Here is a 21,347-nt window from a genome sequence, read left to right on the forward strand (position 1 = left end):
ACACATTTAATCTCTATAACAGTCCTTTTACATAGATAAAGAAACTGAGGGCTGGTGAAATTGAACAACTTGCCTGTGGCTACATACCTTGGAAGTACTAGTCTGAAATCCAGCCAGGCCTGTCCTGCTTTAAAGGTTCTGGGCTGCCTCACCCACACGGGTCAGAGGGGTCAGTCAGGTGAAGCACTGAGCATCTGGAAAACAGGGAACTTCTCACCTGTAGAGTTTATAAAATATTAGCTTCGAAGGAATTTTACAAAGAAAATATTTTAATTAAAAGTATTAATTTACCCAGAGAACTGAACTTTCTTCTGCAATAATTATTCTCAATGAGTGCAGTATCCCCCGACCAAGGTGCAGTTTGGTTGGCATAGTTATTGTGGGGGCCTGCTGGCATTTGGTTGGAGGGAAGCAGAGTTGCCAAATGCCCTGCAATGAATGGGATAGTCCTAGACAACGAAAAATTGTCCCTTATACTTGGGAATTTCCTATCTTCTGTAGGACTTACATGAATATTTAGTGGGACATTTAAAGAAAAGAAAGATTAGTCGCCATGCATAGAAATATCACTTTGGTTATTTATAGCTCTAGTTTTTATTCTAATGTTCCATGCACCACCCCCACCCCTTACCCATCCTTTCCCTTTCCCTCACTTCTACTCTTTCATTTTCCTGTGCTTCTCATATGTAGTGAAATAGTTCCTGATCTCGTTTCTCCTACAGCTAAACTTGTGTTTATTTTGTTAATCCTCACCTGACGATATTTTTTCCATTGCTTTACAGAGAGAGTGGAAGGGGGGGGAGAGAGAGACAGAGACAGAGAGAGAGAGGAGGGAGAGAGGAACATCATTGTGAGAGAGACACATTGATTGGTATGTGCCCTTGGCCAGAATCAAACCCCGGACCCTTCAGTCCTCTGGCCGGTGCTCTAACCACTGAACCAAACTGACTAGGGCTTAACTTGTCCATGTAAGTAGCTGTAAGCATGTGTTTCATTATGGCTTCTAATGAACTTGTGCTTTTGAGTTTACTAATTGAAATACTTGTTATAAATTTCTTTTTGGCATTGTATAGATTTTTTTAAAAACGTGAGAATTTTCCTTTGGGCATTATATTGATTTCATAAAATTAGGTGTGTAAGTAGGTTATATTATCCATAAACTTCATTTCAATCATATAAAAGGAGTATTTGAAAATATTTACAGCCCAGCCGGGCATGAGCGTCGACCTGGGATCCAGGCGATCGGGGTTCGATTCCCGGTCAGGGCACATGCCCAGTTTGTGGGCCCGATCAATGACTCTCTCATCATTGATGTTTCTATCTCTCTCCCCCCCTCTCTTTTCCTCTCTCTAAAATCAATAAAGATATATTAAAAAACATATATAGAGAAAATATTTATGTATTTATTTAGGTGAGGGGTGTTGATTCTGATAAAGTTGAGAACTGCTGGTCTACAGCAGTCCCATGAAGTGGTCATTCTGCTTGTGCTCAATCACTTTTGGAGATTTGGAAGCCACTCTATCTGGAGGCAGCTCTTTGCATGTGTCTGTAAGACAGTTCTTTCTTACTTGAGCAAAGACCCTCTCCCTGCACATTTAATGCCTGGTTCTAGGTATACCTCTTGATGGTCTATTGGCACAAGCCTAAATCCTCTACCAGAAAAGATCCTCGAGATACTAGAAAACAGCTGTCATTTCATACCAACTCTTGCCAGGCTAAACCTGACCAGCTCCTTTGACTAATACTCTTTTTTGTTTGTTTAATGATTTTTTTAAATTTTTTTTTTTAGAGAAGAAGGAAAGGAGAGAGAGAGAGGAGTGAGAGAAACATAGATATGAGAGAGCAACATTGATCCGTTGCCTCCCATATGCACCCCGACTGGGGATCGAACCCACAACCATTTTGGTGTATGGGACAATGTTCCAACCAACTGAGCCACCCAGCCAGGGCCTTCCTTTGTTACTTTAGATAACAGTGTGGCTTTGAGAAAGACTGAACACCCATTATATTTCTTTATAAGTGTATTTTCTAGAAGGGAATGTCTGCACAGAAAGAAACATTTTGGTCTGTTCCTTAAATGGCTAAACTTAGTGTGGCCAAGTCTCAAAGCACGTTGTTGTCATTATTTCATTTGTATATAAGAAACATGTTTTGGGGAAAACAGTTGATGGACATCATGAGTATGCTGTGTTTTTTTCCAGTTTGGACTAGTTATACCTGAATGTACAAGGAGCTGCTATGTGTCAGGGGTGAAGCCAAAAGCCACCCTGGACGGTGTAGGTTCACACTGGTTGGATATAGTTAGGAAGTCTCCAATAGCTCTGTGCTTAAATTCTTCCTCTGTGGCACCGTGGTCTCAAACAGGGAGCACTTTGCTGGTAATCCAGACGTACTTTGCCTTCCACACAGCTCTTATGAGGTAAGGATGGTGGATGTGCCATTTTTATTTGAATAATGAACTGAATTTAGGTTTAAATCAAGTGTTCTGATTTAAGATCACAAAAATAAATATTTAGATAGAAGATTCATCTTGTGCTCCCTCATAAAATTCTTTTTGGTCTGTAATAGGCCGTAAATGTAAGAGACTCTTGTAATTCAGTGTTTGAATGAGTTTACAGTTTATTGATGTGAGGAAAAGTCAACATTAGGTGAAAGAAGGGCTTTTAAGAAGCCCATTATAACCATTTATAATGGAAAATGTAGTTCGCATTAGAGATTGATTTAAGGAGCTCTGGTTCTTCACTGAAGCATGAAGGCTGCTCAGTGCAAATCATTTTTATGGAACCCTTTGCTGATCTCTTTCTGGTTAATCTCTTGGTGTGTCTAGAGCTGAAAGGGCTGCATCTGTCTCATTTAAGGAATATAAAAATTCCCAGAAATTTAAAAGAAACCAAAGATTAGCATATTTTAAATTTATCGAATAGAATATATTAAAACAAAAAGCTTTGCAGTTCCAGAGACACACAGCAGCACCAGATGTCAGTTCTTGGATCATTTAATCATTTTTCTCTTGTGCTTATTTTTGTCAATATTTTTCCACTGGAACTAAATATTAGTTTCTGGCTCAGCTTGCAATATAAAAATTTTCCAATTAGATTGCTATGACTTCATTTTTATTCATGAGGGGAAATCTAATATAGAGAGATCATCGCATATGGTGGTGTGCAGGAGAGGAACTTTAAAATAAGCCACCTGGCCCAGAGCAGGGTGGAGAGCTGGCATCCTAACCCTTTCTGGAGCCTGAGAGAGGCTGGCTTGAGTGTGCATCCATCATCCCCAAGTAATTCTTAATTTGGGAGGATTCCTTGGGTTTATATCCATTTGCCATATAATTGTCTTTACCCCAAGTCTAGATTAGTTACTTGCTTATCCTTTATGTGGATTTTCTTCTTATTTCTGTGTTATGTACTTAGGTAAGTATAAGGAAAATATGAAACATGGTGGTTTTTGACTTGAAGAAACTTTGGGTTTGTTTGGGGCTGGGAAGGTTAAGTGAGGTGGCCTTGTCCATTGTTACCCAGTGTAATTAAGTGCCTCCCAGTAAGTGATAAGTGACATGTGAAATAAGCTCCAAAGGAAGAGAGAGAAGGGCAGGCAAGTGGTCAGGATAGGCTCCAAAGCAGAACTGGGCCTTGTGCTAGATCTGGTCAGAAGGAACAGTGTAATAAAGTTACTTCAAGCTTGGGCAAAGAGTAAAAGATTAATTTTACTCTTTGGGTAATTCATTAAGGCCTGGCTTCTACTCCCACTGCTCTATTGATGTGGTCCTGTCAGAGGCCTCATTGACCCACTCCCTCAGTGCCAGGTGCATTTGTCTTAACCTGCAGAATTTATGCTGAGATAGTGGGCGTTGCTGATGCCAGGCTTCTTTTCTAGCTCATATCCAAATGCTTTCTGGCTCCATGGTTGTTGAAAGGCATTGAAATGTGCACCAAACTGGACTTGTGCCGATTTAACTGCTGCTGTTAAACTAGGGAAACTAGTATCTCTCAGCCCATTTTAATGGATACCTAACTCATAATGTAGTTGTAAAGATTAAAAGAGATAATGTGGATAACATGTTGAAATAAATGACTTACGATAGGCAGGCATCATGATTTATTTGCTCTTCCTACCTGGCCGCCGCTCTTTCCTCCTTGCCTGAATGTGTCTTCTGTTCACGCCTGCACCTGTGCTCAGGTCTTCTCTCTTTCTGGAATGCACAGCCTCTCTCTCCTCTTTACCTGTTGAGATCCACACTGCCCCGAAAGATTTACTTTAACACCTCAATCAAAACTCAACTTTGTGTCTTTTGGATTCTTAGTAGTAGTCTTTGGCACAGCTCTAAGTTACTAACCCTACATTTTAGTTATTTGCACACGTCTTATTTTCCGTAAAGGTTGGTACACTTGAGGGTAGAGCCCATGTCAGGGACGTGGAGATAAAGCAGTAAGAGTTCAGATGGTGTCCCCCAGGCTGTGTTTCCATACAGAGCCTTGTGCATAGTTGTCATGGTTGCAGGGTGTTATCATCATCATATTGTTTTTCTTCCCCTTAACTACAACCATATGCCGATCATTTCTAAATCTTTTTCTTCAGCCCTAACTGCACTCCTGTGCTTTAGACGTAATCGCATGTCTGGTGAATGTCTCCAGCTGACTGGCCTATGGGCACCTCTGAGACGACGTGTCCGGAACTGATCCTTCATTTGTTTATACTCCCCGGTCCCACACACAGTCGGATCCCTTCATGCAGCTTGTATATCTTGGTATCGCAGCCTCCCCAGTCCCCGAAGCAGCAACCTGGACATCCTTCCTTCCTTCCTTTCCCATGTTGTCTACATTGAGCAAGTCCCCAAATCTCGACTAATCTGCCTCCTAAATATTTCTTGGACGTATCCCCCACTCTTCCTGTGTTAAATACTGCTACCTAAATGTGGGCCTTCTCTCTGAAGTAGTTTTACAGTAAGTTCTTTCCAATAGACCTGCTTCACCCTATGCTCCATTCTTTTAAGTTCATCTGCAATCTGCGTATGTCCCTCCATCCTGGAAAACCCCGTGGCGGCTTCCTGTCACACACCCCGGAGCTGTTTAACCTCTTGAACCAGCTCTGGTCAGGGTGGTAACGTCTGCTGTGAGCGCTGCCATCGGGCTGATGGTGATTTCTTGGTGAAGTGTGACAGGTGCCGGGAGGGGGTGGGCAGCACCCCTCATGCATGCGTAGCTGGCATGAGGCTCAGGCTCTTCGGTGGGACATGAAAGGTGTTCCGTAAACCCAGTCCTGGCCACGTCTCCATCCTCGGCTCCCACCGCTGCCCTGCTCCACAGTTAATCCTGGCATAGCAGGGAAATGGTCTTCTTGCTTTTGTTCAGGCTGGACCTGCGCCCCTGAATCCTTTAACTAGGAAACCCCTACTCATCCTTCAGGTCTTGGTGTGTGTGAGGGGTGCATGGGGCGGCCCCGCATAAGGCCGAGTGTTCTTCCTCCAGCCTCTGGTGGCACCTGTGCCTTCTGCGTAGCAGTTTGTAGCCCACTGACCTGAAATTCTAGGCGTTTCCCTTGCAAGACAGTAATTTCCATTAGGGAAAACATTGTGTCTTATTTATCTTTGGCCGCTGATACTTAGCACAGTACCTTTCATGTAACATGTAATGTGAATTGTTTATTGAATTGAAGTGAATTAGTAAACAGTTTGATTGCTGAACATTCTTTGCTTTTACTTTGATACCCCTTGGTTTAAAGACAGATTTTAGAAAAGGTTAGTGCTCTGCAGAAAATTAGTGAATCAGGCAGTAAGTAGACATTGGAAATGTTTGAGCAGGGGTGTGGTGATGAAAGTTGGTGTTTAAGGAAGATTGATCTGGAGACAACCTTTTATTATAGGTTTAAAGTGCTCCTGGGAAACACAGGTGAAGGTAGCCGTGGTGGGAGCGGCAGAGGCCAGCGTCCAAAGCCATTCCAAACAGCCTCCCGAGACTCTCACTTTCATTTGCTCAAGTGGGATGGACTCACTGGCATGTTTCCGAAAACAAAGTGGAACAGTGATGTGATTTTTATTTTTAAAGAAAGAACATTCTTGTAAACTACCTAACTGATCCATTTTTCCTATGTATGAGACATAGTCATTATTAATTACTTGAAAAGAGTGATTATGAGTTTAAATCTAAAAAAAAATTAGCTTCTGCATAGCTAGCCTAAACTCTTCCAAAATCAGTGGTTTCATTTTAGCACATTTAGAAATAATTGTTTATTATGAGGAAAACACCTCAGTTTCTTTTGCTAGCTGCCTTTTATTTTTCAGTCGGACACCCCCAGTCTCACTGTAGGATTTTAGTCCGCCGTTGGCTTTTGTGTTTCATATGACTCATGTAATTGTGTTGACTGGTTAAAGCTTTTCTCCCATTTGTAGCTCCACTCTGCTGCCTTCTTTTTTTTTTTTTTTTTTTTATCTTCACTGGAGGTATGTTCACTCTGCCTTATTCTTAATATTGGCCATTGTAAGTGTCTTAATTTACAGTCGCTTTGTTGCTTTTTGTATTACAGGGTTATGATTCATTGATTAAAAAGAAGAACTTCCCCAAATACTTTGCACTTTTTGACTTCATATTATGGATACCAAGGAAGAGAAGAAGGAACGGAAACAAAGTTATTTTGCTCGGTAAGCATTCCCTCTGCAAAGTTATATCAGTTCTGAAAAAAAATTGTTTTGAGAGGACTTTGTATTACTTGGCATTTTGTGTCTTGTGACTATTCATAAACAGAGCAGGTAGCCAGTAGAAATTATACTTTGTTTCTGCTCTGTAGCTTAATTGGTTGAGCTATAATTAAAAATCTATGACATATTTAAAGTCTAATACCTTGTGAGGTATCTATTAAGTATTTTGGGTTGGGGTGAAAAGGTAAAGGGATTAAGCAAACAAAAAAACACACCTCACAGACAGAAAAATAAATAAATAGATAGTATTTTTGTAGGAGGTTGGAATGGATGAAAATTCTGTCACTGCCCTGGCTGGCGTGGCTCAGGTTGGGCGTCTTCCCATGCACAGAAAGGTTGCTGGTTCTGTTCCCCGCAGTGCACATGCCTGGGTTGTGTAGGAAGCAGCCAATCGATGTTTTTTTCTCTCTGCCTTGTACTCGCTCTAAAAGAAATCAGTAAAAATATTTTTTAAAATTCTATCATTGATGTCCATGTCATTTAAAAAAACATATATTTTATTCATTGATTTTAGAGAGGAAAAGGGGGAGAAAGAAAAACGTTGATTTTTTGCTCCACTTATTTTTGTTGTTCCACTTATTTATGCATTCATTGGTTGATTCTTGTATGTGCTCGGATGGGGTTGGAACCCACAACCTTGGTGTATAGGGATGACTCTAACCAGCTGAGTTACTGGGCCAGGGCCAGTGTGCCCATGTCATTTTTAAAGCTCGAACTCATCTAACATATATACATTTGTTGACATCTGGTAGAAGTAATCTAGTATGTGATTGATTGCTATCTACAGATCTAAACATCTACATGGCATCCACTTATTAATCACAATAAAATGAATGATAAAATATTTATAAATTATTTTGATTATTAGAATGTTTTCAAAATCAGTTAGAAGATAAGCTTAAAATGATCACTATTGTCTCCTAAACTGAAATACATCTTTAGAACTGAATTTAGGCTCATCACATCCCCAACCCCCAATTTTTGCTTGTTAAAAATGCATTTCCTGTTTTCCAAATACAAGCCTTGGTAACGGACAACCAAAGTTTTTTGTTCATGTTTGTATCCAGAAATTAAGCTAGGTTTCAGCTTGTTAATGGGAAAAGGAAGGAAATGAATATTTAAGGAACTACTTACTATGTGCCAAGTACTTACACTGTATATTTTATTTATCTTCACAATAAACCTATGTCTTAGGTTTCCCCCCTATTTTACCAGTGAGGTAATTAAGATGCAGAAAGTAAGTATTTTGTCCATTTCATGCCATGTAAGAGTCAGTATTCAAACATAAGATTGTTTCCAAAGGGTGTGTTCCATGAATGAAAGGCTTTGGAAAGCAAGAGTTTGCACAATCCAGTCCAGCATCAGGCTAGCTTAGCTTGTGTTCCCAGCTGTAGTCTATTGCATGTGGGATGTGCATGACTGTGGGCCATGTGACTTCTAGGGCCACATGGCCGGGGAGGGAACATAGGCAAGTATAAGGAAGCAGGAGCCAAGCCAGAGGAACGAGAGAGAATTCCTTTGTCTTGGGGATTTTATCCTGTGATTTCGTGTGCTTTAGTGGCTCCACCCGCTCTATCCAATCCCTGATTCCCCAGGCTAGACTGATAGGCAAGTATTGTCCTTAGGTCGCCCAGACTTTACTGTGCATGTGTCCGTCTTCCACTTGTCCAGTCCCTTCTCCCAGTGACCTGCAGGGAATGGACTGGGGGTTCCCTGTGGGCAGTGCTAAGTTGTAGCTTCCTGGTGAAACCGCCTGGATGACCATGAATGTCTGGCCTTCTCTTTGCTCTCTGCCTGTTACTGATATTAGCTAGCTAATTCAGTGGTAACAGTATAAAGTTGTCCTCTTGCTGTAACCACACATGATGGAAGGGGCAAGGAGCCTTCTCATACTTTTTCCACAAGTGTACTGCTCCCATTTATGAGGGGTCTACCCTCATGACCTCGTCACCCCCCAGAGGCCCCACCTCCCAATACTGTCACATTGGGCACTACGTTTCAGTGTATGAATTGTGGGGGGACACATACATTTAGACCATAGCACTTGAGATCTGTCCAATATGCTATATGTATTAATAGTTGGTTGCTTTGTATGCTGGGTAGTATTCCGTGGTAGGAATGTATCACAGTTTGTTAACCATTCACCCACTGAAGCATATTTGGGTTCTTTCCAGTTTGGGGCTGTTACAAATCAAGTCGAGAGATCATTATATATCAGTTATCCTATTAAAAATAGTTCTGTTTAAACCAACCTATTTGTGCACTGCTTTAAGGATACAGCCTCAATAAAAGAGGAAGGCGTGGTCTTGTTCATTTTTTGTTTTAAGATGTTGGGGATATTAGAGATATATTAAAAAAAAGAAGCAGCAGCAAGGCACCTTTAGATTATTTCTGTTTTCCATCTATACCTGTGCCTTATCTAATAAAGAAATAACAAAGCTGATAGGATCATTTGTGTACAGTTTTCGCATGAATGTAAAAGTTTTAATTTCACCAGATAAATGCCCAAGAGTGAAATTGCTGGGTCAGATGACAAGAGCACGTTCCATATTCTAAGAAACTTCCCATATTCTAAGAAACTTCCGTAGTCTTTTGCGGAGGGGCTGTGTGTGCTATTTTACACTCCTTCCCATCAGCAGTGTGTCAGCGACGCCGTTTCTCTGAATCCTCCTCAGCATTTGGTATTAACACTTTTGTCTATTTTAGCCGTTCTGATAGGAAGGTACCAGTATGTCATTGTAGCTGAATTAGCATTTCTTTTAATAACTAAAGAAGTTGAACATCTTTTCATGTGCTTATTGGCCATCTACCGATCCTCTTCAGTCAGTGTCTTTTCATGCATTTTGCCCGTGTTCTAACTGGATTTTGTTGTTGTTGTGGAGGTATGAGAGTTCTGTATGCATTCTAGATACTAGTCTTTTGATTTATGGTTTGCAAATATTTTCTCCCAGTCTGTAGCTTTTTTTTTTTTATCCTCTTGATAGTGTCTTTTGCAGAATGGGAGTTTTTAGTTTTGTTTATTAGTTTTTCCTTTTATGGATTGTGCTTTCGATGTCAAGTCTGACAACTCTTTGCCCATCTATAGGTCTTGAAGATTTTTTCCCTAAAAGTTTTAATAGTATTATTTTATATTTAAGTTAGTAACCAGCTTGAGTTATTTTTTGTATAAGATGTGAGTTTAGGTCAGGATTTTTATTTTTATTTTTTTGCCTATGGATACCCTAAATAGTGATTTTAAAAGCTACAGTGCCTTCTCATTCTGAATCCAAATTGATTCTAAATAGTAAGGGTGACTGGTGGGTCATGAACAACCTGCTCAAAGTTAACCACTCCTTGTTCCTAAGATGTAGATTTAGGGCAGTCCCTTAAACTCAGAATGCAAGATGAAACTGTTAAGAAAAAACAGCATAATTTTTTTTTGTTTTTTGTGTTTTGTTTTTTTTTTAAATATATCTTTATTGATTTCAGAGAGAGGAAAGGAGAGGGAGAGAGAGAGAGAGAGAAACATCAATGATGAGTCATTGATCGGCTGCAGCCCGCAACCCGGGCATGTGCCCTGACGGGGAATCGAACCCCGATCGCCTGGATCCTAGGTCGATGCTCAACCACTGAGTCACGCCCGGCGGGGCAGCATAGTTTTTTTCAACTCAGAAATGCCGTTAATTGTCATGCTTGCTTTGATCTCTTGTGAAAAGTATTCTAACAATGAAAAGAAAAGCATATAAAAAAATGAAGTGTGACCTTCAAAGCATAGAGACAGCAGGACAAGACAAAAAACAGTGATACTATTAAAACAGTAGGTCTACGTGATTATTTACTAGGAATTGAGAGGGAAAGGGAAAACGACACACCTGTAGTTTGGCCATTATAATGCAATGACAACCAAAAATGGTCAGCCTATTAAAAGCAAAAAGCAAACAACAACAACAAAAACCTGTATCAGAAAAGAGGCAGCGAAAGTTATAAATCTTTTCAAATGCCTTCTGACTAAGCTGTGGCATTCCCTGAAATCAGTTACTGGTAAAGCTTCCTGGAAAGCCAGTCTCTGGCACCATGGGGCTGATTTCTCTGGAGCAGTGTGCACAAGGGCAGAACAGGCAAGATCTCCCGAGGAGAATGTAAAGCCAGGCAAGGGGCGAGACCGAGCTGGTGCAATCGCAGATCTCTAGGAGTGCGCAGAGATCAAGAGGAAGATTTCTCCTGACTTCTGCCTGCTGCCACAATAGGTGTCTGAAACCCTAAGCATTGTTTTTAAAATCTGTTCACCCCTCCCCCCACCCCTTTCCCTTGAGTAGTTAAGTAGCCTGTTGTTGTTTTTTTGGTGCACAATTTTACCAGGTGTTTTCATAAACATTGTGTGATTGTGTTTGGTAAATAATCTTTTGTTTACCACCTTTGTTGATGTTTCTCTCTCTCTCTGAATTTAACTGCAAAGAAAGATAAGTTTAAAAGATCCCATTTTAATAATTTTGGGTTGAAATTAGCAATTTGAGGATCACTCAATACTTCCTTTCGTGTAGTTTATCTTGAAATATGCCTTTGTAACTCGAAATGGAAAGAGTGGACTAGCATTATTACTAGATACACTTATTCTGGATAATGCCGAAGGAGTTTGAGCATCTCCTGGCCCTGGCCTACCTGGTTTTCAGGATCTTCAGTGTTGTTTTGTACCAGTTGTTTATTCCAGATTTAACAATTCATGAGACATTTTCCCATGCATTTCCAAAGACTTTGCATATACAAAATCACTGTGTTATATATGTGTGTATCAATTCCTTGATACTTGACAGGTCTTGAAACCAAATGAAAAACTAAATTATTAAAGCACGTTGTACTCCCTGCACACTCTCTGTTGTGATCCTTAGCCATATGGCTCCTGTGCCCTCTTCTGTCCCCTTGAAGTTAAAAGGCAGGTATTTTCTCCTGTAGTGCCACACAGGGCTCTCTAACACACTCATTTTGACGTCATTTGACTTGCGTAGCGTTGAGAACCCACTTAGTGATTTTTCTGTAGGTCCCTTTATGCTCTTTGTATATGTGTTTGAAAATTCTTTAAGAACATAATTTTCAGGATCAAGGATTAATTTAGGATATCAAAAATATGTTTTTAGTTAACCCATAGTGATGCTTTCCTCTCTGATAAGGTCTGAGAGGGCCTGTGAATAGATACTTAGTGATAGAAACCACTCAAGAGACTGTGTTGTTCACTTTGGTTCCTCTCCCTACACTTGCTGACCCCTCCCACTCTTTCCTGGTTATCAGGAAAAGCAGAACTGCCTCTGCCACCTATTCTTTTGGCTTACTCACCCCCTGCAGAGCCAGTAGGAAGCAGCAGAAAGGGAGGTGATGCTCTTCTTTTCACCTCACCCGCACCCCCAAGGATGCAGAGTGTAGAACGCATCTTAGCTCCATCCCCACTCCTTGACATCTCCCACTTCTGTCTCCGGCCTTTGCCCTGGCTCTTCAGCCTTGAACCTCTGACCCATCGGACCACCTAGAGTGTGAAAATCACTTCAGTGCCTAATCTTGGCCAAGTTTTCTAAACTCCTTCACACTGTATTTCTTCAATTGTTAAATGAGGCTCATAGTAACCCACTAACAAAGAGACTTCAAAGAAGGAAGCATCCCAGCCTGAACCAGGAGAAGCCCAAATGGGACACAGCAAAGAAGATTGAACCAGAGGACTGACATTAACCATGTCATGACATCATTAACCAAGCAAAGCAGTAAGAAGCATGTACTCTTATCATGTACCCCACCTGTGTAAGTCAGGGTTTTGCATTATGGTGACCTCTCTCCCTTGTCCACACTGATAGAGGTTTGACCTCTTTGTCAGGGAGGAGGATCTGGAGACTGATATTTGACCACTGGACTATTTTTTTACTTATTAAGTATACTACATTATAAGCTATGTAGCTCTCTTGTTCAAACAAAAGCAAACGAAGATGGCTCTGAAGATTGATATAACATATACAGAGTGCCTGGCACAGTGAGTACTCAGACACTCCTGTAAAAACAAACCATTCCTGACCTTAACATCTGTGCCTACCGACACCTTCATCTTCACCCAAAAGAATCCTCATCTTAATCTCCTACTCCCATCCGTGAGCTGCTCCTGTTGTTCAGGTTGGGGAGGCAGGGGCAATTACAATGCCAAGTGGAACCAGAGCTTCCCAAAGGTGCATTGTTATGAGAATAGCCAGGTTCTCGAATATTGTGAAGTCTAATTGTATTGTCCAAAGGGCTTTCAGAAATCTGAGTCACCCTTTTATTTAACAGTTGGACCTTAAGCCCATGCGAGGAAATTGTCAATGATGTGTTGGCTCCATACCAGGGCACTTTATATATCAGTTTCACAATGCCTACTGATTCATATATATACATATGATTATATAAACTGCTAATCAGAGCCTCACCACTGGTGTTGCTTGACACAATCTCATGGCTCAAGTAGTTGTACCAGACACCCGGACCCCTCAGCCCTCAGGGTGGCCAGAGACACAGGCTGGTCACCTTTGGCCATGATCAGCATCTTACCCCAGAGTGCAGTATAAATATTTTCTTCTTCTGTGTATGCTTTGAAGTGATAAAGTGTGGGAGAAGTGGTCCAGATTATCCTCATACAGGGAGGCTCTGATATATAAAAATTTTCATCCCCAATGATGTGGTGGCATATTTGGCTTTTGTTAGTCCTGGCGGCGTAACATTAATTTACACCAATGTAAATTAATTTGCAGAAATGCATCCTGGATTTTAGAGACCTAACTTATAAGCAATCTTTTGCAAAACACCTTGTTTATAACTTGAAGACATCCATATTATGTGTCTTGTCAACTTTATCTATTCATGACACGGTTAATGTCAGTATTAACCAACCAAAGCAGTAAGAAGCATATACTGTGTAAGTCAGGGTTTTGCATTATAGTGACCCACTTTGCTATCTAGGATTGCATCTTGTCTAAAAAGAGTTGTTGCCCATAATAGAAACGAATGCATAAATACATTTGGACAGAAAGCCTCAGCTTGCCCTCTTGATCAAGTATAGAGTCTAAGATTCAGTGGAAGGAGTCACCTGCATGGGTGTGGCTGGTTGATCTACATTGAGGCTGAGGACCTAGCGTGTGCTCCCCCAGCCCCACAGAGGCAGTCTTTGAACCCCAGGAAGGAGCTGTCTCTTTGTGGTATGCCTGTGCTAAGAATTAATACACCACATTGTAGAGAAAAACCTTAGTATGTCTAAGATTCGAGGAGAAACTTTAATATTACCAGCTGTTGGTTTAGACAGTCAGATTGCAGATTTTAATTGAGTCAATACATGAAAAGCAAATAGAACCATTTGAAGTGCTTAGCAGTTGTAAACTCTGTAGCTTCTTAATATTTGATTAATATTTTTTCTCTTTGTTTCACAGTGCCAACTGATTCTAATAAAAATAATAGCATTTGTTAGTACTTTATAGAATGCCTTCACGTGCATTCTGTTACTTTGTTCCCACTGATCTTCTGAGTAGATATAAATGCAGATGATGAATATATAGTTCAGGAGGTTAAATAACTAGCCTCAAATCACTTAGCCTTTCAGTCTGAGCCCAGAATCCCGGTCCACTTTGTCTGCATCTCTGATTATTTTTTTTCATTCCATGTCACATCAGTTTAAATTGCATTAAGCAGCCCTGCTGGTGTGGCTCAGTGGTTGAGTGTCAACCTGTGAACCAGGAGGTCATGGTTCGATTCCCAGTCAGGGCACATGTTCGGGTTGTAGGGGGTGTGCAGGAGGCAGCTGATCATTGTGTCTCTCTCATCATTGATGTTTCTATATCTCTCTCCCTCTCGTTCACTCTCACTGAAATCAATCAAAATGTGCGCGCGCCTGTGTGTGTGTGTGCGTGTGTATACACATACATATATATATAAAATAAATTGCAGTAAGCATTAGTTTTTACTTTGAGAAGGGGATTAGAACATGGTGTTAGCATCATGATAAGTAGAAAAAATTGTATCGGGGTTTGGAAGTAGACTGTTTTAGTTGACTTTACTGGAAACCATGTTTGATTTCGATTTCTAAGAACCATCCCAGAGGACTCTGTTTGCTGTTAGGGACACAGGCCTGCAGTGACTCACAGCACTGCCCAGGGACACTTTCGTGGTGATAGTCATAGGTCTTGTTTGTTTACGTGTTTGCAGATGGGCCATCTTTAGGGTGGAGACTGTGTAATAGTTCAGTAACTCCTTCCTGTGCCTTGTTAAATTGTGGTTGGCATATAATAACTGTTAAATATTTTTTGACTAACTGACAGACTGAGAATATCTAAAACAGCTTCTTTAATGTAGAATATAAATGGTTTGTAAGTCTTAATTTTTATCACTGCAAACTTTTCAGTGTTCAGCAATTTTATTAATCTTAAAAAAGATTAAGAATATTTTTAAACCAGTTCCTGTGAAAACACTGTTTGTGCCTAATTTGAAAATATTACCAATTAAACTCTTGTATTAGCTGTAATGTTGTTAAGACTTATGTTTCCTGTTTTCTTGATTGAGTTTAGATTAGGCAGCTCTTAAGGGAACATTTACATATTGTTTGTCATTCATTTATGGGAAAACATCCATGGACAAGTTTGATCTGATAATATTTTCAGGAAATCATTAACTTTTTTCTACAGATTTTAAAAAAAGGCTCATAAACATTTACACAGTCTTAGTTAGACTCATATACTTTTTGCTACATTTTTAATGAACAGGAAGAGTTACTTGATTGAATTCCATGTTGAATACTGCTTATCAGTCTGTAGATTACAAACCCATTGGAGCATCATAAAATCAATTTAGTGGATAGGAACCAGCATTTTTTTTTTTTTCTAAGGGAGTGGAACAGAATAGATTAGCCTGGGCTAAGCTAGACTGATTAGAAAATATCAGAGTATGTTGTATGTATTCAGAATATATATTTCATGAAATTTCTGTTTTAAATACCTATATTTAAATACGATAAGAAAATGACTCATTGATTTAGAGAGTCTTTGGTGGTTAGTACACTGGAAGTGAAGTTATTTTTCTTCAATGAAAATGAAATTCTTTGAAAATTGTTGCTCTAACACACATTAACCAGCTCACAGATAGCTGAATTTAAAGGACCTGTTCTATAAATATACTTTCCCAAAGCACAGTGTAATGGAGCCTTATGAAATTAATTTCAAGGGTCAATGATAAATACGTCTTCATTTAACCTGAAATCCCAGGCTGATCTGGACCGGCCCAGAGAGACCCAATGAGACTGTAACCTAATAAAAGCACCAGATGGAACTGTTGTGGTCACAAAGCGTGGGCAGCTTTTGTTTGTGGGACTCCTGCAGGTTTCCTTTCTACAGAACTATGCCCTAGGTGTAGGGCCTTGGTTAGAGTCTTCATTTCTCTACAACGAGAATAATAATGGTGCCTACCTTATCAGACTGGTGAGAGGACTGACTGAATTAAAATACATAGTCTTTAGAATAGGCACTAATGAAAAGTAAGCACTAAGAAATTTTAATGTAAAAGCATACTGCCTGAATGAGGAACATAATAATAAATGAGAAAAGGTAAGAATAAATACATAGGCACAAATTTTGTGTAAATTTTTAGAGATTTTATATATCCCTTGAGACATGTCCATATACTATATGCTCTAGTCACGCAGCCTTCAGTGAAAGACCCAAGGCTCCAGACTCCATACACAGAAAAGACTGGAGCACGTGAAAAGTGAATGATTTAAGCTGCCCTCTTCCTTTTTAAATGTGGTTGCTGGCAGTTGAAGGAGACTTCAGCTGAACTGACTCCTGAATTTGGACTTAAACTTGGCACTGTCATCTTAAGAAACTTTTGTCACATGCATTTGAAACCTTTCTCTGTTGCTGTTACGACTCTTCAGCAAGAGAAAATTGAGTTCTGAACCAGGAAATGCTTTGTGCTCGCAGCTCTAGAAACTTTATAGCTCATGTCGTAGTCTAGCTGTTGGTGATTTTAGTAGAAATTTCCCTCCCCTCCCCCTGAAAATTCATATCTGAAAATTCCAGCAGCCGTCACCCCCTCTACCGTCCTAAGTCAAATGCTAATTGCATAACCTCCCACTCATCTTCCCAGATTAGTCTCCCTGAGCTGCAGTTCAAATATGTCACTTCTGCATCCCTAAATCTTTTCTCAACCCTGAGGTTCTGCACAGTGTGGCTCATTCCCACCTTTCTGTCTTTATTTCCTACTTTGATTTTCTGTAACTGTCTTACACCTCACCCCCTCAGAACTTTGCTTTCATTATAGAAAGAACTGCTCTTCGGTGTCCTGTCCTTATAAACCATGATGTCAAACCCATCACTCTGTCAAAGCCATCTTTAATTGTGACACTGTCTCCTTGAGGCCTTTCCTATTTCATGTAACCCTTCACTGCCTCCCACCTGGCCCCGCTAGATATGTGCCTTACTGCCACTGGACTCATAGGGCATGCTAGGCTTCCTGATGCCTTCCGTTGGACCCCTTAAATCAGTCTTTTTTTGGATGCACCCAGTAACAACACTCTCATCTTCTCTGCATTATTTGACTTTTGTTATTTATGTTCTTTTTCATTTTTATATTCCTCCCATGGTCTAGCTTCATGCCCTGCATCCAACAGTCATTTGCAATGAGTGGTAGCTAACATTTTTTGAACATTTACTATGTAACAGAGACTGGGCCTCTTTCCAAAGCTGGACAGGACCTAGCATCTGCTGAGGCAGAGGGTGGTGGAGAGCAAGGAGGACTTTCCTCAGTAGCTCTGTTACTGCAACCGTGCAACTGATTTCACATGAAGAAAAATCAGAGATGACTGTGGGGTGGGATATCATGGACTGAAATGAGAAATATAGCTTGATGGTTGTGAGCTAAGAATTGTTTAGGTGTGAATGAGAGTATGAAGTAAGTTTAAATGTAGACAAACCAGAGAACAAAAATATGGATTACATCAAAAATTTTAAATGGTATTAGTGTATTTAGGAAACAGTTAAATTAGAGGCAGATTATTCATGCTTTAAATATTCTTTTCTATATTTAAAAAAAAAAAAGAAACCCAGTTGCATTTTTGAGTCACTCTATGGCATTTAAAATTCAGCTTGCATATATATTTTCAATAGCACATCTGTTGTACAAAGCAGAATAGAATCAAAATTGATCAATCCCACTTTGGACTAGGTGGAATGATTTAAATCAAATCATTGTGTGGATGATTTGAACAAAGTCATTAATCATTCCATTGGTTTTTTTCTCTGTATGTGAGAATATGTTATTGTGGATTATGGTGCATGTTCCTCACACTTCAGAGCTGGAAGAGCTTTTGGTTTTAGAAGTTGCATAATTTAAAGCAGATGAAGGTTGATATTTCAGATTAATTTTGTTAGCACAGCAGAAAGCTGAACAGTAATTTGGTTATTTCGTTTTCAGAAGGTAATTGAAGCAGATGCTGGTGGTGAGGTCATTGGGGACTGAACCATTCTCCGTTTCAATGGCTGTATTATTATTTTTTTAAGTGGGGGTATTACCTTTTATTACTAAATTTATGCTAAATAACTGCTTTTATTAGATAATGAGAGAAATTTAAAAATTTTTTTAACTACAACTCTATAATCAGGATTTTGGGGTTTCTCTTTTAATAAGAGTAGATGTATTTTAAATGTTAAAATGAGTTATATGTGTATACACACACATATGCAAATATATAATTTTCTTTTATGAGTGTATGGATTTTTAAATATAAAAATTAGCTATAAACATACCCATAAATCTTTAATCTTTAAGTGCAACTTGTGCTTTCTTAACAAGTCATTGAAAACTTAAAATTATAAAATAATTGAGTTATGAACCTAATATACATAAAGTTTACCTTCTTCCTATTTATTTTTAATGCAGAGGAAAACTTTTCTTTAATTTTGAATAAATGACCATTTTGGTTTTTATATTATCTGACGCAAGTAGATACTTAGGACATCTCCAGTTCTTTGACTTAATCAAATGTAAGACTTTATTAGAGTCATATAATGTTTAGCCTTGGATTTGAAGTAAATCACTGTGTTATAGAAATAAACTTATACATTGCTCATATCTCAGACAGAACTTATGTGCCTGTACCTGTTAAGCCCAGACAGTAGAGTAGTGGCACTACAAATATGGGCCCTGCTCTTATGGAGATTCCTTTTCCCAAAGACATTAAACAAGTAAACACATAAATGCATATGTCATTAGATATTGTAGTGTTTGTTATGAGAGAAAATTATGGGATGTTAGGAAATAATTGCAAGGGTAATATCTCCTTTCGACAGGAGTGATGTTCATGGAAGACTCTGGGAAAAGTGACATGTAAGCTGATCTTGGTTAGGAGGAGCAGGAGTTTGCCAGATGACCTATGTGTTTTAGAGAAGGGCTGGGAGAAAGGAGAGGAGGGCACTGTTCTAAGTAGGGGAGACACTTGGACTCACAGATTTTAAGGTGGGAGAAAGCTTGGCAGGTTCCTGGATCTGCAAGAAGGCCAGTGTGGCTGGCATCGAGTGCTCTTAGGGAGGATAGCACAAGAAGGGTGGAGAGGTTGGCTGGGGTAGGTCATGCAGGGCTTTGTTCACCATTGTTTAGGAATTTGGATTAAGCAACTAGAGGGATAAAGGTCCATTAAATGAAATAGGAAAACTAGAAATTAACAGTTTTGGGAAGGAATCTCAAGAATTTATATTGGGATGTGTTCAGTTTGAGATGCATGAGACATCCCAGTATGGGTATGTGAATCTGGAGTGAAAACAGGGTGGTCCGCTGGGTATGTGAATCTGGAATGAGCACAGGGTGGTCAGGGCTGAGATAGAAATTGAAGAGTTGTTGGACCCAGACAATGGGAATGGATGAGATCATATAGGGAAAGAGTGTAAGCTGAAAAGAGAACAGAACAAAGGAATGGGAGCAAACTGGGTAACTCCAATGTTTAGTGGTCTAGTAGGATGAAATCCTGAAATCCAGAAGAGGTGGAATCACAGCAGCCAGGAGAAGAGAGCATTTCAAAGAGGAGAGAATGACCAGCAATTTTCAAAGCAGTGAGAGGGAAATTAAAAATTAAGATAAGGACTGAAAAGTATCCATTAACTGTGACTAGTGGACATCACTGATAATTAAATAAAAGCTACTTCAATGCAGTGGTGGCAGAAGGCAGTTTAATGTAAATGGGAAGTAAGGGAATGGAGACGGAGCATCTTGTCAGTCATTCTGGGAACTTGTCTGGGAAGGGCCGTGGTAGGAAGGAGACATGGAGGTTAAGGAAGGAAGGGCAAGTTCTGAAAGAGGGAGGTGAAAGGGGTGGTGTTAGAGCATGAGTATCGGCTGATGTGATGATCCATCAGAGACGGGCCCCTCAGAGAGGTCAGCTTGAGGACTGGCCCCTATGTAAAGTCAAGAGGACATCAGCAAGGTGATAAAGCAGAAGCTAGGGGATGAGCCACACCAAGCTGCTGGCACCTGCCCACCCAGGGCCTAGACCACGTTGTAAAATGTTACTTTTATGTATTTGTGATACTACATTCTCTTTTTATGATTGCTCGCTCTATGCCAGGTGCTTTAAAAATTTGACCCCATTTAATCCTCAGAACAACCCGTGAGGTAGGTGGTGGTGTCTTCCTTATCTTGACAGGCAAGGAAACAGGGTTGGAGTGGCTTAGTAACTTCTCGTGTTACACAGCTTGCAAGCATGGTGCCAGGATTTCTTCCTATTTGTGGCTAACTCCAAAGCCTTTATTCTAAACTACCTCCTTAGGACCCTCTAAAGATATATAAAGTTAATTAGAATAAATCTGTTCCATACTATAAATTTTCAGTTTTACTGTCTTCAATGAAAACTCCAGAAATTTTAAATAAAAAATTTTTATAACAATTAGTAAAAAACTTTATTATAATGTGCCCTCTTTGTAATATGTATCCAAAAGTAGTTGGAGAATTCCTAAGTGTGTAAGTTGACTGAGTAGAACTTTTGCATATTATTTTAAGAAACAGATGTACACTGCTAGGAAATAGAGTACCTTGGTGGTATTAACTATTTTCCTTACTGATAGGAACTTTTAAATTAAACTGTAAGTGACTGGGTTGTGTTTTCCTTTGAGATCTAATTTACGTATAACATTATACTATATTCAACATGATTTGACTTATATATATGTTGTGAAACGATCAATGACTTGCTAGCTGTTTTAGCAAATTACTTAAACCCAAGGACAGGGATTTGGGAAACTGATTTGTAGCTGCTTGGTCAGAAGTACAGTTAACAGCCTGGACTTGCAGTTGGCATTCTGAGTTGGAGGGGGTTGTTGGAAACTCCAGCCTGTAGCCAGTAGGCCAGAAGCACAGGTAACCTGGGCCTGGGTGTTTGGTCTCTGAAGTATGAGTTTGGAGGGATGGAGAGAGGGAGCAGTCTTGTAGGGGGGAAAAACTCTCAGTAGGCATGGCATTAAGAATGGACTTGGGTTCATATATTAACTCCATCTCTCAACTCTTTTTCCCCTTTATTCTCAGGCCCCACAATGAGCTCCTGGGGTGACTCTCATTATATGGGGACGGGAAGATTGGTGCAGCTCTCGCCTCATATCTTTCTGGGTAGGAAAAAGCAAGAGTGTTTTCTGGTAGCTCATTC

The 21,347-nt window shown here is 39.9% G+C and overlaps 1 protein-coding gene across 3 annotated transcripts in view; it reads left to right on the forward strand.

Annotated features, from left to right (window-relative positions):
• Nucleotides 1-21,347, forward strand: part of NCOA7 (nuclear receptor coactivator 7) — a 125,460-nt gene that overhangs the window by 11,535 nt on the left and 92,578 nt on the right. For all 3 annotated transcript variants that reach the window (XM_081141079.1, XM_081141078.1, XM_081141080.1), the window contains exon 2: nt 6,523-6,637. In XM_081141079.1, coding sequence (XP_080997205.1) covers nt 6,588-6,637 — 50 coding nt within the window. In that variant the 5' untranslated portion in view covers nt 6,523-6,587. The remainder of the gene's footprint in view (nt 1-6,522; nt 6,638-21,347) is intronic.

The sequence above is a fragment of the Miniopterus schreibersii genome (assembly GCF_964146895.1).
Source record: "Miniopterus schreibersii genome assembly, chromosome: 6".
NCBI classification, from domain to species: Eukaryota; Metazoa; Chordata; class Mammalia; order Chiroptera; family Miniopteridae; genus Miniopterus; species Miniopterus schreibersii.